Source organism: Thamnophis elegans, chromosome Z (assembly GCF_009769535.1).
Source record: "Thamnophis elegans isolate rThaEle1 chromosome Z, rThaEle1.pri, whole genome shotgun sequence".
Lineage (NCBI taxonomy): Eukaryota > Metazoa > Chordata > Lepidosauria > Squamata > Colubridae > Thamnophis > Thamnophis elegans.
Genome location: NC_045558.1, coordinates 22385275 through 22403841, shown reverse-complemented (window position 1 = coordinate 22403841; position 18567 = coordinate 22385275). Strand labels below are relative to the sequence as shown.

At 36.6% G+C, this 18567-nt stretch overlaps 1 protein-coding gene across 4 annotated transcripts in view; it reads left to right on the top strand.

The window, feature by feature from the left end:
- Window positions 1-13665, top strand: part of ACBD5 (acyl-CoA binding domain containing 5) — a 35203-nt gene extending 21538 nt beyond the window's left edge. For all 4 annotated transcript variants that reach the window (XM_032237784.1, XM_032237786.1, XM_032237787.1 and 1 more), the window contains exons 9-14: window positions 1815-1918; window positions 3893-4154; window positions 5612-5811; window positions 7175-7216; window positions 8639-8748; window positions 12149-13665. In XM_032237784.1, coding sequence (XP_032093675.1) covers window positions 1815-1918; window positions 3893-4154; window positions 5612-5811; window positions 7175-7216; window positions 8639-8748; window positions 12149-12161 — 731 coding nt within the window. In that variant the 3' untranslated portion in view covers window positions 12162-13665. The remainder of the gene's footprint in view (window positions 1-1814; window positions 1919-3892; window positions 4155-5611; window positions 5812-7174; window positions 7217-8638; window positions 8749-12148) is intronic.
- Window positions 13666-18567: the final 4902 nt, after the last annotated feature.

The window sequence follows — 18567 nt, the reverse complement described above, 5'->3', positions numbered from 1 at the left end:
ACAGGTTCTAATCCCAGTAAGGGTATGGCTAGCTGATGAGAGCTAAATAGCTTGAAATAGATCTATACTAGTCTCCCTTTATTTATTTGTCAGCACAAATACAACGTATGTATGTATGTATGTATGTATGTATGTATGTATACATTTGTATATATACAAATGTAACAAAGGCAACAGTAAAATATTGGGCTTTCTGTCTGGATGGTCTCTTGTGACGAGCCGATGGACAGAGAATGGAAGTAGTTAGCTTCCTCCCATAATTGAGGCATACCAGGGGTTGTGACTTTAAATATATATACATATACATATACATATACATATACATATACATATACATATACATATACATATACATATACATATACATATACATACATACATACATACATACATACATACATACATACATATATATATACATATATACTTAAAGTCACAACCCCTGGTATGCCCAAGTATGGGAGGAAGGTCACACTTCCACTCTCTGTCATTAGGCTCGTCACAAGAGACCATCCAGACAGAAACCCAATATTTTTTACTGTTGCCTTTTTTGTTACATTTGTTATATTTATGCTGATAAATAAATAAAGGGAGACTAGTATAGATCTATTTCAAGCTATTTAGCTCTCATCAGCTAGCCATACCCAAGCTAGCCTTGGGTATGGCTAGCTGATGAGAGCTAAATAGCTTGAAATAGATCTATACTAGTCTCCCTTTATTTATTTATCAGCATAAATATAACATATACATATATATATATACATATATATATATATACATATATATATATATACATATATATATATACATACATATATATATATACATACATATATATATATATATATACATACATACATACATACATACATACATACATATATATATATATATATATGAGGCATACCAGGGGTTGTGACTTTAAATGTATATATATGTGTGTGTGTGTGTGTGTGTGCGCGCGCGCGCGCATATATGCATATATATGTTTTTTTGTTTGTGTGTGTGTGTGTGTGTGTGAGTGCGCGCGCTCACACACACACACATATATATAAATGAATCTAAATTATGGCAAGTGTATATGTGCAAACTATGAAATTGGAAGCATGGCTTCTGATAGAATAAAGGTAAAGATGCTTTCAAATGGAGCATGGCTCTTTATGATTGCATGGGCCCAACCCAGATTTTTCTTGCTTTGGAATAAAATCTTTTCCATGTTGTAGTTTAATTTCTCAATCTAACATACTCCCATCCATGTATTAACCAATCTGATCATGGTTACACACCCAGACCAGATTGGCCACATTAGCTGAGACTGACTGAACATATCTCTGATGTTTATCAGTTTGGAAAATACAGAAATGTAAATATACACAAGCCTTGCATGTGCAAAGAAAAAGATCGGACCAACTTAATTAAGAATTGTATATTAAAAATGTGTGATTTGTTTTCCCCTCACGCAGAGTGTGAAAAAATCTTTGAGATATTAATTCTTCTACCTTTTATTTTGCATTAAAACAGTTATTTTAAAATATATTTATGTGCATATTCTTCTTCCCGCAAATTATCGGGATTAAGTTAATTTACAACACGGACACTCACAGATATGAAGATATACAGCAGCATTTTTTTCATTGTAAACTATCATTGCAAAGAAAGATTCAGTCTAGCTGCTTTTTAGCACTATTTTTTTTACAAATTGCTAAATTAAAAATTAATTCTCAGTAATAGTGTTTGATATTATACAATATTATTGTAATAATTAAGTATTAAATATCTACTGTTGCTAAGTATTTGCCCATGTATCGACATAGATCAAAATGAAGATACCATTGAAGTGTCTGGAATTCAACTCTTGACAAGTGATTCAGATAGTGAAATATATTGTGATTCAATGGAGCAGTTTGTACAAGAAGAGGTAAATTTGCAATCTATCATGTTGTAATATAAAAAACTATTTACATGATAATCATTTTACAAATCACAAAATTGTTTTGATGCTTTAAACTAAGGTGACCAGATTTTCAGATTGGTAAAGAGGGACACCTTTGACCGGGGGGGGGGGGGGGGGGGGGGCGCTTGATTAAAAATTTTATACGGAGCAACAAAAATTTTCATATAACACAAAAATAGTATTGTAATATTTTTTTTATTTCAACATAACTACAATTTACAAATATAAATTGTAACTGTTGCCAAACATCAAAATTTTGATCACGTGACCATGAGGATGCTGCAACGGTCGTTAAGTATGAACATGGTCGCTAAGTATGAAAAATGGTCATCAGTCACTTTTTACAATGCCATTGTAACTTTGGTCACTAAGCCCATTATGCCACCTTTCTTGCCACAGTTCTTAAGTGAATAACTGCAGCTGATAAGTTAGTAACATAAGTGAATCTGGTTTCCCCATTTGACTTTGTCAAAAGGTAATTATATGACCCCAGGACACTGAAACCATTATAAATACGAATCTGTTGCCAAACATCAAAATTTTGATCGCATGACCATGAGGATGCTGCAACGGTCGCTAAGTGTGAAAATGGTCACTAAGTGTGAAAAATGGTCATCAGTCACTTTTTTCAATGCCTTTGTAACTTTGGTCACTAAGCCCATTATAACACCTTTCTTGCCACAGTTCTTAAGTGAATAACTGCAGCTGGTATTTTGTATTTTGGATAGAATCTTTTTTTAAATAGCCTAAGACAATTTAAAAAAAGAATCCACACAGAATTTTAAAAAATCCTATGCACAATAAATAAAATATTATTTTAAAATACATTAAAAAAATAAAAGAAAAAAACCCAGCTCACTTACCAGCAGGCTTGCACTCCAAGTCAACCAAGAATGATGTAGATGTTAATACTAAGAACTGAGCAAATTGAAATGGTGAAATTAGTCAGGGAAATATTTTTCAAAAAAACTTTGCCACCATTTTTTTCACACGAGCCGACCTCCAACCTCCATGCCCCTCCCCTCCGGAAAATCCAGAAAGTAACACTCGCTACCTCTCTAGCCACATATTTTCTGGAGCTCTATGGTACTTGGTCATTTTTTCTTATAAAATGAGGTAAAAGGGGCACCCGGGGGAGGGTCCGTTTTCTTGCTTTAAAGTTTTAATATCTTCAATGAAAGTACTGAGACATAGAGAAAGGTTAGACAGAGTGTCTTTTGTCTTGCCCCGGTTAGAATTTCCTAAGCAAATCCACTGGGCTTTCAACATGAAGCCAGAAAATCAGGACTTTTTTAAAACGCCCCGGGACATGGGACAAATTGTTAGAAATCGTGACTGTCCCACTGAAATCGGGACGTCTGGTCACCTTATTTAAACAGTAACCATCTTATATTGTCTACCTGGTCAAAGAATTCAGCTCAGAATCAGTTTCAGTTTCTAATAAGCATTAGTAAATCTTTCCCAAGAGCCTGAATAGCTTTTGCATCTTTCTGAAGCTTAATGTTAGCTTTAAAAAAGTAATAGTTTACATTTATGCACCTTTGCATTTAACTTGCATTTAATTAAAAGCAGAGTAAGGGGGAGGGTAGTAATTAATGGGGGAGCTTTATAATGAGAGGGATAGAGGTATGTGGCACTTGTGCACAAGGCTCTCAAGATCAGATTATGCTATTGGGCCTGGAGTTCCCAAAGAATCAGTGACATGCTTAAATAACTCCATTGTTGAGCTGGTTGTTTTGTATTCCCTATTCAGCTAGGGTTTGTATCTGTTTTTATAATACTTATTGTTGATGTGACTTTTTCCATTTTTAAAAAATCTGTGGTTTTTACATATGATTATACCTATTTGTTATGCACCAGAGTCTCTTTGGGTTAGATAAGATATCTAACTATAAGTTAGATAAATAAATAGTGCCTTTTGCTCTTGTTAACTTATAGATCCTGGAAATCAGCTCATCAGTCAAGGAAATTTCCAGAAATCCATTAACTTTCTCGGAAGTAGATTATAATAATCTGTTAGAAACATCTGGCTTTCTTGAACTTGGAAATCACAAAGCAGAAGGTATAAAGGAAGCAGCAACTGAAGGAAAAGGTGAAATTAAGTGCGGTGGTGAAGATGGCAAAGGAAATGATGGAGGCCCTCAAAAAGAGAAGAAAAATGGTGAAAAGGTTAACTTCTATGGAGTTCGAAGGGGAAGAGGTATTATTGGAATATAAGTATTTTGTTGGAACTCTTGCATAAATGAAGCATATTTAAATTCATTCTTAACATTTCTTCTGTTAATGGTTTTGTGTATGATTGATACATAAATTATATTTATATATAATACATATTAGAGCTGTGCATATTTTGAAAATGATTCACACTAGAGCTTCGGAACTCTGCTATTTATTAAAGCAGCACATCTTTATTATCTTCTGTGCAAGTAGTCGTGGGTTCCTACCAGTTTGGCCTGGTTTGGTCAAACCAGTAGTAGCTTGGCGGCCTGGGATGCTGGAACCGGCAGTGACCTAGGCCTGGCACGGCCCTGAACTGGTTCTCCCGGCAGCGCCATAGGCACTGCCATTTTTTTGCTTTTGTGCATGCACAGAACAATTTTAGTTGTTCTGCGCATGTGTGCAGCATGCCCCTCAGCAAACCAGCAATAGTCTCTGCCAGAATCCACCACTGTGTGCAAGTCTAGCTTTAAGAATCCTTTTAAAGCAGTGGTATATTTTTTCACGTTTTCTGTAAGATTGGAAAAAGTTTACTTTATAAAAAGCATTGTGCCTTTGCACAATGTACAAGCATCATGAATCTTTTTGAAAAGATACCGTATTTTCCCCAAAACAAGACAGGGTCTTATTTTCTTTTGACCCACAAAATAAGACCCACAATAGGGCTTATTGTTTTGGGGTTGCCAGGCGGCTGCTCCCTTGCGAGCGAGCTCCCGAAGAGCCGGCACAGCCTCGGGGGTGAAGCAGCAATGAGGGGACCATGCTCATGAGCAGCCACCCAGCAAACCCCCTCTCCAACCGTGCAGAGCGCCATTCACTGACTTATGGGGTATCCTTAAGGTGCCAAGCCACGTGGCACTCTGCCTGCCCCCCAGCTCCCACGGCTTGGCACATTCGGGATAACCCCTAGGTCAATGCATAGAGTTCTGCCCGGCTGGAGAGGGTGGTTGCACGAGCGCCTGTTCCTCCCCCAGCTCACATGCCTTCCCTCACCTGCCCAGGTCTCCCTGCAGAGCCAGGGCACCGCCTCCGCTGCTGCACTCCGAGCATAACTTCTTCTCCGGCTTGCAAATTCTTCCAGCAGTGGCCACTCTAGGAGTGCGCTCTATGGTTGTGGGCCCTATGGCTCCCCCCTCCAGCCAGGCAGAACGCCACTCCCCAACCTAGCGGTATCATGAAGGCACCAAGCAACATGAGCGCCTTTTCCCCCAGCTCCCGCAGCTTGGCGCCTTTGGGATACCGCTAGGTTGGTGAGCTGTGCTCTGCCTGGCTGGAGAGGGGGTTGTCCAGGGGGCTTATTTTCATGGGGGCGTATATTTTTGCCCATGCGAAAAATGTGGCAAGGCCTTAGTTTCAGGACAGGTCGTATTTTGGGGGAAATACGGTATCTAGCTCTGATTCATTTGCTTTCCTTCTAAAAGTATGTTTCCCTTAATTTAGGACATAGAATGTATCCTTTAGGAGATGGTGGCCAAGGTGGACAGATGGGCAGTGGAGGAGATGGAGAACGATGGGGTTCAGATAGAGGACCTCGGGGCACCCTCAATGAGCAGATTGCAATTGTACTCATACGATTGCAAGAAGATATGCAAAATATTCTTCAAAGATTACATGCACTTGAGGCCCTCACAACTTCACAGGTAAATGTATGTGGATTAGTATCCAAGAAAGTCTCTCTGTCTACCTATCTATCCAGTGCCATACAGTTCAATATGGGGTATTTTCAAGGCAAGTATATATCTGAATATCCATTTGAATTTTTTAAAAGTTTTCCAAGGAAGATAATACATTAGAAGCTCTCCCATTATTAGCAATAGCAACAGCAGTTAGACTTATATACCGTTTCATAGGGCTTTTATTGAATCTGGTGAAGAAATGTCTCTGAAACCATGGGTCATGGATTGTCTAGTACAGGGGTGTCAAACTGGATTTCTTCAAGGGCCAGATCAGCATTATAGTTCTCCTCCCTGGGCCAGCCAGTGGAAGGACATCTCCTGCAGCAGCCTACCAGCCAAAATGGGGTGCAGCCCCCCCCCCCATGTCTTGTTTTGGCTGGCAAAGTGCTGCAGAGGCTGTCCATGCCTAAAATGGGGCACGAGGGTGGGGGGCTCAAGCAGCCTCCCTGTGCCCAATTTTGGCTGCCAGGCACCACAGGCCTATCCTGTGCTATTTCTTGGCCAGCACCGCAGGCCAGATTTAAGCCCCATGTGGGCCGGATTCGGCATGCGGGCCTTGAATTTGACACCCCTGGTCTAGTATAGGTTACTAAAACTTTCATGTGTCTTTGACTGAAACCATCAATTGAGCAAAATGGTACACAGACCCCACCCTAGCCCTCTGAGGGTTGGGTAGGCTGGTCCTATCATCGGCTGCCGGAGGACAATCCAAGCAAGTAGGAAGTTGCTTTCATTACCATTATTTTTTGGCCCTTGATCTATTCTGTTTCTCTGTTTAGGAAAGGAAATGCTTCTAAAACAATAACCCTACATGACATGGGTTGTCTAACCTTTCTTAAACTCTTGTAAGCTTATTAATTAAATTATTTAGCAGAGAATTTTTTTGACTTTGAGGAAATCCACTTCCCACCCATAGCCACATACTTCAGCAAAAGGAAAATAGAGGCAGAAGACATTTTTGAAAGAAAGGGCGAGCCTTATCATTCTAATTCTTCTATGAACTGCAGTATCTAAGCTATTCAATCAAAGTGGAAAAAAAATTTTTTTTTCTAGAGTTTATTTTGTTACAGAACTAACTGAAAGGTCTAGACCAGAAAGGAAAGTTGGAAGAACATTTCTGGGACGTAATATGGACAAAGAGAGAACAATGAAGTTTACAGAAGGAGGCAAAAGATCTATTGCTTGAGCTAAATTTTTATATGTCATATTTTTAATAAATGTGAGCAAAAACTACACCTGGACAGATCCACAAAGATATGCTATAATATAAAGTTTTAATTTGAAACATGTTTTTAAATAGCTTGTTCAATCTGGTTTGTGTTTGCAGGCAACACTACAGCCAAATAATCAGCCTGAGGCACCTGTTAAGGTAGATTTTTATTTACTTCTTAATATACAAAGAAATCAGTTTAGAGCTTTATTGTGATTTTCTTAAACTGCACAGATTAGAATAGAAGATTTTTTTTGCACCCAGTATCTAAGAAACTATTCCAGAAAATATTTTAAATGCTACTTTAACTATATTGAAAAGATGAATGGTTTATTGTTTCATCTAATTAGAGGTAGTTCACAACCTACGACCATAACTGGGATTGGAATTTTGGACTCTAAACAATGATGTCATTAATGACATCATCAAATGACTGGACCTGATTTGGGGGACATTTTTATCATACACATTAAATGAATCTGACTTCTTCAATTGACTTTGCTTATAGAAGTAAGCGGGGAAGAATGCAAATTGCAATCAGTTGCAACTGTGTTGAATTTATATTTACTGACAAATAAAGAGAAACTAGTACAGATCTACTTCAAGCTCTTTAGCTCTCATTAGCTAGCTAGACCCTTCTGGATTCAAACCTAGGCTACTTGCATATTAGGTAGATGTATTAACCTCTAAGCCACAGGCTCTCCTTGCTTTGTCAGCTATTCTAGGAGAGAGCCTAACCAAATATGGGATGGAGCAAGCTGCTTCCACTTTCACCTTTCAGCCCCAATGCAGGAGCCTTCACAGGCAGTCACTTTTGCGTCAAACTATATTTGTGTTGAATTTATATTTACTAACAAAGTATTGTTGTAAATGCAAGCTGGTTGCCAAGCACCCAAATAGTCATAACTTGACACAAGGGTTGATATGAAAGTCAAATGTTTGAGGATAGGTAATAAGTTACTTTTTCTGAGACTTTCGTAACTTTGAACCAAGAGTAAATAAATGGAAGTCAAGAACTGTATGTGCAAAGGTTGCATGCCAGCATTCAGACCAAAATGGCCAATAGAAATAAATTGAAATAAGAAACCATATTGAACTTTTTAATGTATGTTAAGAAACAAATTTGTGTTGCTACATTGGCAGCTGTTGACAAGTAATTTATATCTTTCAATGTTTATTTACTTTCAGAGAAAACACGCAAATTGCAGGACAATTTCAATAGTGTTATGTTAAATGTAATTTTACTGTGTATATATAAAATTAAAAAAATATCTTCAGAAATAGTGAAGTGTGGGAAAACAGTGTTTGCTTAGCTTGCGATAACATGTGAACCACAGTTTGGTTGCAAACTTAGACAGTAAATCCTTAAAAGTTTTTGTCAGAACAATTATTCCAAAGTCTTGGGAGATGATGGTCATCTTGATGGAAGTGTTTTTAAATAGTTGATAGGCATCTTATTTATGATTTTTGAGTTATATAGGTGGTTTTTACCAGGGACATTTTAATATTTAACGTTGAAATTTTTATAGCAGGTGCTGTTTTAATATTTATTGGTGAACATGAATTTTGTATGCCATTTAGAAACCATCATGGTGGCCCTTTGAGATTTCTCCTGGTACTTTAACCTTTGCTGTTTTATGGCCCTTTGTTACTCAATGGTTGGTGCATTTATATCTTCAAAGAAGAAGAAGGTAAGAATAAGGTATCAATTAGAGTTATACACACTTTATGTCTTAACCTTTAGGAACAACTTAATTTTTACCCCAAATGTTGGGAATAATAAGCATGTTTTGCATACAAAAGCTTGACATCCATCTTGGTCTGGAAGAAATATACATTCACAAAATTTAAAAGATCAATTCTAGCCAATGAGACTGTGCTATACTGGGAAATACCAGACACTACCTAGCTAAGATTGAATTTAGCCATCTAATACAAATGTTGAGAATAGGAATAGAATAGAATTTTGGAATACAATAGAATAGAATAGATCGTTGGAAGGGACCTTGAAGGTCTAGTCCACCCCTCCTTAGGCAGGAAACCCTACACCACTTCAGACAAACAGTTATACAATCTCTTCTTTAAAACTTCTAGTGTTGGAGCACTTACGATTTCTGGAGGCAAGTTGTTTCACTGATTAATTGTTCTGTCAGGAAATTTCTCCTTAGTTCTCTCCTTGATTAGTTTCCACCCATTGCTTCTTGTCCTGCCCTCAGGTGCTTTGGAGAATAGTTTGACTCCCTCTTCTTTGTGGCAGCCCCTGAGATATTGGAACACGGCTATCATGTCTCCCCTAGTCCTTCTTTTCATCAAATATAGACACCCCCAATCCCAGCCATTGTTCTTCCTATGTTTTAGCCTTCAATCCCCTATTTTAGCCTCCAGTCCTCTTGCTAAATCTCCTTTTGTAAGAAGTAAATAGAGAATGGGCAGCATTTCCCAAGTTTAAGAATTTTTGAATTTCATTACATTTTTTATATATATGTGGTTTGTTGGACACATTCAGAATATGGAGCAAGGTGCAAAAGTGGAAATAAAGTATAAATAAATGTATCTAAAATAGTGTGAGTATACTAGTACATCTTAGGGATATAACCTATCTGCAGATTTTATAGATTACGTTGACACACATTTTAATGAATACTGGTAATGGAAAGCATTGTGTATAGCTGAAGTGTTGGATTAGGACTGATCTGAAATAATTTCTAATCTATCTTCTACTACAGAGGATCAATAGGGTGATTATGGGCTAGATTTGCTTGGTCTTTTAATCTAACCTAACTGGAGGAAAATTGTATAGAGTTCCATCAACAACACAATTCTGTAAAAAGTTCTACTGATTCTTAACGCAGCAATTTGTTTTCTCCCATTTTTTTCCTTTTCTTTTTCATTCTTCTTTTATTTATTCAGCAATGCCAGATCAATCAGTGAGGGCAATCGTCAAGAATTTGGTGGCAAGTAAAATAGTAGGGCAAGAAAAAATAAATGCGCAGGTATAGAATAAATGACACACCGCTCAACACCAGTAACTGTTGGAAAAAGCTAGGCATGAGTTAGTAGTGTGCTGCAGCAGTCAAAACAGGCAATGCAGTCCTAAGGTACATCAACAGAGGAATAGTACTGAGATCACATGAGATGTTAATATCACTGACAAGTCTGACAAGGACCAGGGTTGATATGATAACAAACTTGCAATATTTGAAGAGCTGTCAGAATGAAGAGGGAGTCAATCTATTCTCCAAAGCACCTGAGGACAGAGCAAAACACAATGGATAGAAACTTTTCAAGGAGAATTCCAACCTAGAACTAAGGAAATTTCCTGACAGTGAGAACAGTCAGTAGGATGGCTTGCCTCTAGAGGTTGTGGATGCTCCAACAAGGGAAGTTTTAAGGAGGATTGGCTGGTCATTTGTCTGGAATGGTATAGGGTCCCCTGATTGAATAGAGGATTGGACTAAAGACTTGCAAAGTCCCTTTCAATTCTGTTATTCTGTAGAATGGAATAGCACAGAATTTGCAAGTTTCCAATGTAAGTAGAACAAGAGTTACAAGATTGGGCCCTGCTTGCCAAACCTGATACGCAACTTTACCTCAGCTATGTACATCATTGTTATTGAGCAATGGAGCGATATGCCCCCCTCTTTCTGAATTCTTTTTCACTGTTCATCTTACTATCCTTCTACTCACCTAGGGCCTCCAGTAGCAGTCCATAATAAGGATGTCTAAAATAAGAGTAAAGGTTCAAAAAGATTTTTGCTATGTGTTATTGGATCAGTTACTTAGAAGTGGAAAATAACAAATCCTTATCTCTGGGTGTTTTCTGTTTTTGATTCTGGCAGATTATAATAATTAACAATGCGGAAGGATTTTTCACAAGAGTGTAAAATTTTTATTTTGCTGTATTAAAAAAGGGTTTCTTACAGATACATATTCGAAATTACTTCATAATCAAAGACAAATAGATACATGCCAGGGTACTCTGTACAATGCAGAATTATCTAGTATCCAACAGTCTTGTGGGGAGAGAAAAATGTAGACATGTTGGCTGAATTCAAACTATATTAATCTGAATGCAGTTTTTTGTTTGTGACTATAACATTTATCCTATGGTTGAGGCACAAGCTGCTATTTTATTACACTCAAGGAGCATTAATGAGGTTGATTACAGATTTAAAAGAGCAAGTTTACCTCTTTAACATAGTATCTTCTTTCTCCTATTTATATATTTATACAATTAAAAATAATAATGGAAACTTAATAATAATAATAAATAAATTAATATGTTAATAATAAACTTCCCAAGTCAACATATAGTCTAGATAGTCCTAGACTTATGATTATTCGCTTAATAACTGAAGTTATGATAGACTTCCCTGGGGATAGTTACAACTTGGTTCTGAATTCCAGCGGCTTTCCCCCATTCCCACAGTCATGTGACCACTTTAGGCCTTGGCAGCTGCTCCACATTTACATCTATTTGCAGTGTCTTGCAGTCACATGACTGCACTTTACAACCTTTTTGCTCAAATCTTGTATTCTAGCTTTCAGCAGAAATGTCCCATTGCAACCAACTGATTCACTTAAAGACTGCTGCAGTCACTTTACAATTGCTGTGTTCACATCACCACCACAAAAAATGTCATAAAATTGGCTTGGTCATGTAGGTGACCCTTTTACAATTATCATGACTTATGACTGTAATAGGCAGGCTCTACTATGGTCGTAAGTCAAGGAAGGTATAGATGGAAGAATATATATGAACCTGAAAGCTTTGTTAAATATTTAAGGGTTTCAGTAACAGAAATTGTGTTGCAAAGAAACCTTTTCTGTTTTAAGATTAAAATTCATAAATTGAACTTTATATATAACATTTAGCTTATTAATTATGTACTTACACATTAAAGTTTACACTAGGAAGAGTACCAAATGTCTAGCTCTGCTATTTATAAATAAAAGAGAAATTAAGGGGGCATTTTGCATGAATTTTGAGAAATTATCTCACCGGAAGAAATGTATATGTCTGTTATTTTCAGTAGAAATGCATGGGTTTGCGCTGAAGTTGATAATCTGTGCCCCTCCTCTCTCTTTCAGAAAACAGAACTGAGCCTTTCATTCCTGATTTTGTTTAAGAACTACTAGTATGAGAAGATTTTGAAAACTACTATAGTTAACACAGGAAATATAAGCTCTGGAATGATTAAAACATCCTTGTATTTTTCCTTAACATCTTTCTTTTTCTTTTTGCACTACTGAAGATTCTATACTTGAATGAGACATTTTTCCTATATTTCTAATAGAATAAATACAACTGTCCTACTAAGCAATCAAATGAACTACAATTATTATGACAATACCTTCCTGATGAACAGTTTGTATAATGTCTTTAATTTTCAGTTCCTATTGGGGAGAAAAAATAAGTCTTTAGAAAAGAGAGGAAAAACCTTGAAAGCATGTATCCCCACTCCCCAAAATTCCATGGTACTATAACTGTATGATTTGTTTTATAATAACAGCCTTTTGGTTAGACATGCAATAGATTGAGTAAATGGTACACCCCCAAAGGCCAAAATAAACAGGATTATTACTATTGCATTTAAGAGTATTGAGTCTGATTTCTAACTGCTAGTATATGTGATAAAGTTTTAATAAGTAAAGTGTTTGAGGCTGTTGATTTTGCTTCCACAGATGCCACCAAGATTATATATTTTTAAAAGCTACAAAAGTAGGCATAGCCATACATTTCAGTGTAATAACTGAGTCTCAAATAGCATGATTGATTCAAAGTAGTTCATTGGACAGAATGCTTAAGAAAGGAAAACAGCCCTGAAAATACTAATTTAAGTGCAGCCTCAGGGCAAGTATGAACAAGTCATGAACACGGTCTATTGAATAAAGAGACAGGTACTATCTTTATTCAAAAAGTCCAATTTAATTAATACTTAGTCATACATTTTGCATATTAAAAACTTGCTCTATGATGCTGTTCTGCATTTGTAAAGAAATACTTTGTAAGTGGATGCCAATGGAAAAATGATGTTAACAGCTATACCTTTTCTAAAGCTATGCAACCAACTCTGCTGTTAAATTACTTCCACTGATTAATTAGGACTGGGGAATTCCTTGTACTGTATTCAACACTGGAAGAAATGTATCAAAATGAATAAGACTATGATACTTGCAAGCAGGCTTACTTTAAAGAAAAGTAATATGTCTTAAGAGCTTATATGATTGCTTTTAACTCTTTTCAACATCAGAATGGAAGGAAGCTTTCAGCCATCATCGCAACAGGGGGCACTTCCCACCCCTGCCATGTACAATGCCTACAAGGGGGATGCTAGCAAATCTTAACATGCCCTGGGAACCCTAAACTTGGTGCCATTATATTATCCAAAAGCTAGGTGCTTTCTTCTTAAGACTGAGCGTTCATCAGGGTTAAAACATCCCCTGCAGTTTGCACTCTTTGTCCAGAGATTGGCTCTTGAATTTATAAAACGTAAATCTTTCAGATGTAGTTGTTCAATATTGCAGGTTTAGCGGTCTGTCAGCTTGAGGAAAGGTAAATGCTTCAAGCCAGATAGCTCTTCATGCAGGTGCATCTGCAGGATATGGTCAGAAAACTCAAGGTGGCAGCAAAGCAAGTGTGATTGAAATTCTGCTCATATTTTATATAAAACTAGCCGATAGCCCGGGGTTGCCCGGGTATTTATTTAAAGGGGGAAAATGTCCAGACCAAACGTAATTTCTAATGTTGGATTTTCCCCCTTATCAGAGGGAGCCTGCTTGTGGAGTACTGTGAAGTCATTACCATGGCAATTCCACTATGCTGTACAGTAGAAGCCATTTTACAGCAATATAGTAGAAGTCATTTAAAGGCTTGTATCTTAACAGAACACACATCCCAAGGGATGTTAGGGGTGTCTTACCTCCACAGTATTTTTGTCCAGAGAGTAAGTTATCTATGTACCAAGTTTGGTTGAAATTGCTCTGGCGTTCCAGAGTTATGGTATTACACACACACACATACAGGGCGGGGCATAACCTTTTCCTAGGGGGTCACAGCAAGATCGACAGCAGTTTACAACTTCCGCGACACCTCATTTTAAAGCCCATAAAAAACTGAATTGAATGAGCTATTAAATGTTAAATTTGCTTTAAGAATGGCTGGAAAATTCGATTCGGAAGAACAAAGGATCATTGACAGAATAAAATGCATTGCCTTTCGAGAGGCTTGCGATGCTGGAGCCAGATCTCAATTCGCCAGATCTCAATCCGGCAGAGAACATTGGGGCCATAATTAAGGATGAAGTGGAAGCTCTGATGATTCAGGAGCAAGGTCAAAATCGATATTCGGTTGAAACTTTGAGAATGAATTTGGAAACTGTGTTGAAAAATCTGGAAAATCGAACGGAACTGTTTGAAGATTTGTTGTGTTCTTATCCACCTCGTTTGAATGCTGTTCGAAGGGCTAATGGTGGTCATACTGACTATTAAATCGTGTCAATAAACTCAGTTTTTGATGGGCTTTCGAATGGTGTATGAATTATTTGTGTTGTTATTACAAGTGTTGCTGTGACCCCCTAGGAAAAGGTTATGCCCCGCCCTGTACACACTTTTATATAGATTAGGCAGAATTTGGGTCACATCGTAGGCCATTCTTTAGACCACATACTCCTACCTTCCTGCAACAATTTATAAATTTTAACAGACTATATAGATATGAATATTGTACGAAGCCTTATCTGGCTGTTTCTGTAATGTTTCCATCTTGCTGAATCCAGAACATCCATTTTTATTGTAACAGATAAGCAAAATGTTTGACTGTTACAATAAACTTTTATTGTAAACTTTTAACTTTTCCTTTGTTTTAATCCTTGCTTTCGTACTCCCCATCCCCCAAATTGCTTTAAGGAAATCATTTTAGCATTCTCATTTTATATTTCTGCCTATCGATCCTATCTATATTAGGGTATAACAGCTGTAGTAGTTTTCTAAATGCAGTTAGAAGACAGAAAACGGTGAAGGCTAATTTTGGGGGGTTGATATGATCTTCAGCTGTTTTGCAGCTTAAAGTGATTGCCTCCTGGTTATAGTGAAAAAGAAAATGAATTAAAACTGACAGGTTTCCACATTTCCAGATGATGATGTGCTACACTGTAATTGATGAGACTAATGGGAAAAAAATCTGCTCTTTAAGGTTTCAAAGTTTGAAAATCAACTTTATATCTATTATGTACAAATACTGTAATTGCAGAAGTCAAACACTTCTGCTATATTATATAGAACATGTTTTTATGGTTAAATTTTAAGATAAATCACTTGAATATATTGTAAAATAACATTTCAAATAAAAGAATGATAGGCGTATATTACCCTAAGATTTGTTAATGGTCTTGTATAATTGTAAAAGTCAGTTTTGGTGCATGATTAAAGCACAAATTATACATTTGCGGTCTTAATCCTTCCTTAGGCACAAAGCGAGCTGGGTGACGTTAAGCCAGTCTCTCTCTCAGCCTTAGGCAATGGCAAACCACTTCCAAAACATTTTGCGAAGAAAATATGCAATAGCTTGTCCAGTCAATTACTAGAGTAGAATATTGACAAAAGCGCACTAACCCACAAAATAATAATTGTATATTAGTTTGTATCATAGGCCAGGTGAGAAATATCAGGACTCCCAGAATATTGGTGAATTTTATTATCAGTCTTTACATAAATGCATACATTAAGAATTTAAATGGACACCAGACTTCTGGCTGTACTTCTGGCATGATCAGGAGTGAGTTCCGTGGCCCTTCTCAGCTCTCCTCGTCAGAGGGCTACGATAGGAGCCATAGCCAAGGTGGCGCAGTGGTTAAATGCAGCACTGCAGGCTACTGCTAGATCAGCAGTTCAGCGGTTCAAATCTCACCGGCTCAAGGTTGACTCAGCCTTCCATCCTTCCGAGGTGGGTAAAATGAGGACCCAGATTGTTGGGGGCAATATGCTGACTCTCTGTAAACCGCTTAGAGAGGGCTGAAAGCCCTATGAAGCGGTATATAAGTCTACTGCTATTGCTATTGCTATAGCCACCACCTGTAGGGGTGGTGAATTAAAGGGAGGTGCCTTGTAGGTCGAGGAAAGCCGCTTCTTTCCTCCCTGATTTGGAAAATCATCCAAAGACGAGGAGCAGAAGCAGCAAATATGGCTGCCATGCTGGGGATCATCTGAATAGCTAAGACAGTGCAGGAGAGGAGAAGGTGAATGGTGTGTGAACTGGGTGAGAGAATACTTTTGGTTGAAATTTGACCCAAAGGAAATCTAAGGGGAATATATATTTAGAACTACTTGTTAAAGCTGCGAACAAGCACTTTGAAAAAATTCCAGAGAATTTAAGAAGAGAATTTTTTTAAGAAATAGAAAATTGAACTCTCAAAGTAAAAAGATGTGGTATTGAGAATGCTGGAATTATGGACCTAGAATATTTTTTATTGATACTGCTTTACTTATTGGATTTATAATGTAAAATAATTAAAATCAGATTTGCCAATGACATTGCAAAGTGGTTGAAGCAGGTTGAAGCAGAGAGCACCATATGTTTTTGAGAGAGGAACTATGCAAGCCTGTGATTAACCAATTGAAAAACTGAAAATACTTACTGGACTATATGTATGTACTCAAAGACCACTGGAGATGTGAATATTAAATAAGAACTTTAGTTAAAAGACCGCTGAATATTATTAATGTATAAGTGACTTGAAGAGGCTTGGATAATTCCCTGGTGTATTTAAATTGATTTGATTGATTATTGATGAGATATTAAAAATTGTGATTTGGAAGCTCTGTTTTGAATCGATTCCTGGATAACTGGCTGAAAAGGAGACCTATTAAAGAAGCAGCGCAAGGCGGAAGTGAGTGGAGAGCTGAACAGAATGGAGCTGATGTTTCAAAATATTAAGGGCCTTATACAGGAACAACATAAGGAGATGGTGGAAATATTTGATCACATCGATCAAAAATGGGAAAATATTAAACAAGGAACAATGAGCAAAGACCAGGACAATGAGGAAAGAAAGGAGCACCAGAAGGAATGGAGGGGAAAGCAGAATTGAGAAACCAGCAATAAGAAGAAGAGGAGATATTACCAAAATTAATGATGATTAAGGAATTAAAACAGGAGGAAAATACTTTATAAAAGATTTAAAAAGGGAATGGGAGAAACAGGAAGATATCTGGAGAAAAGAGATAGGGGCTAGAACAAATAGCTTTAAAATTAGACAGTGGGAAAGGCTAGAGGGGAGAAAAAGTTAGATCGCATAGTCAGAATATAAATCTAGAAGTAATGGAATAAAATACTTAAGAGAAGAATATGGGAGGCAAAAAAAAGACAAAGTTCTGATGTAGGCAAGAGATGATGAATAAAGAAAAAAAGAGAAAGTAAAAGATCTTCCATGAATATATTTCAATAAAAGCGTGTGTATTAATATTAGAATTATATAGGCTGGATAAATATTTTGTATGTAGTGTGACAGAAATTAGGATAATATTCTAATATAACCAAATATGAAGAGTGAAATAGAGGAATTATGAATAAGAATTAAACATTAATTGGAAAATTAGAAATTGAATGGTGGTATTATTAAATATACATAAAAATATGATTAGCAGTGAAATGATAAGATTTATGATTAGTGATTAGATAATAAAAGAATATACTTTAATGTAAATGTGTATTAACAACAATCACATGGAGGATTGGAAAGAACATAATGTATTTTAAATGTTTAAATGATTGTGATTGGTACTAGAAGTGTACATTGAGACATTGAATAATGAAAGAATGAAGGATGAAATTTTAATATAAATTTATGTGAAGATCTAAATAAGGGAAATATGAATAATAAAAAGTGAAAGATGGGAAATAGAAAATAAGTGTCTTTGAATATTACAGTGATATGAAAAAATATAAGAAATAGAAATAAAAGGGGAATAATATTATATATATATATTATGATATTAAGATATGTGAAAAAGAGGGATGTTTAGAAACTGAAGGCAAGTAGTAAAAGGTATGTGTAAACAATGTGAAATAATGAAAATGAAATGTAATAACTGAGTAAAAATATTATGCCAATTTGTATGGAAATGTATGATACCTATGTATTGCGCCATTCATGCATTGATATGTATAAATAATATAAAATTAAAAAAACGTGATAAAAAGTTTAAATGGATTAAGAGTTTAAATTTAAATAAAGTTAAATTTCAACATCAACCTACTGAAAATAAAAAAGCACTGTAGAGTTCGTAGATCTGGATATCCATCTTTAATTAATATACAATAGCAACTGACAAAGTTGATACATTCTAAGGCAGGGGTGTTGAACTCAAAGCCTGGGGGCCAGATCTGATCTGCAAGGTGCTTAGATCTGGAGCGCGGGGCTGTCCTGGAAATGGCAAATGTCCGGCGCAGTGCCTATTAAGAGAAAATGGAGCTGGGGGGGGGGTGTCCTACTGGCAAAGGGCTGCACAAG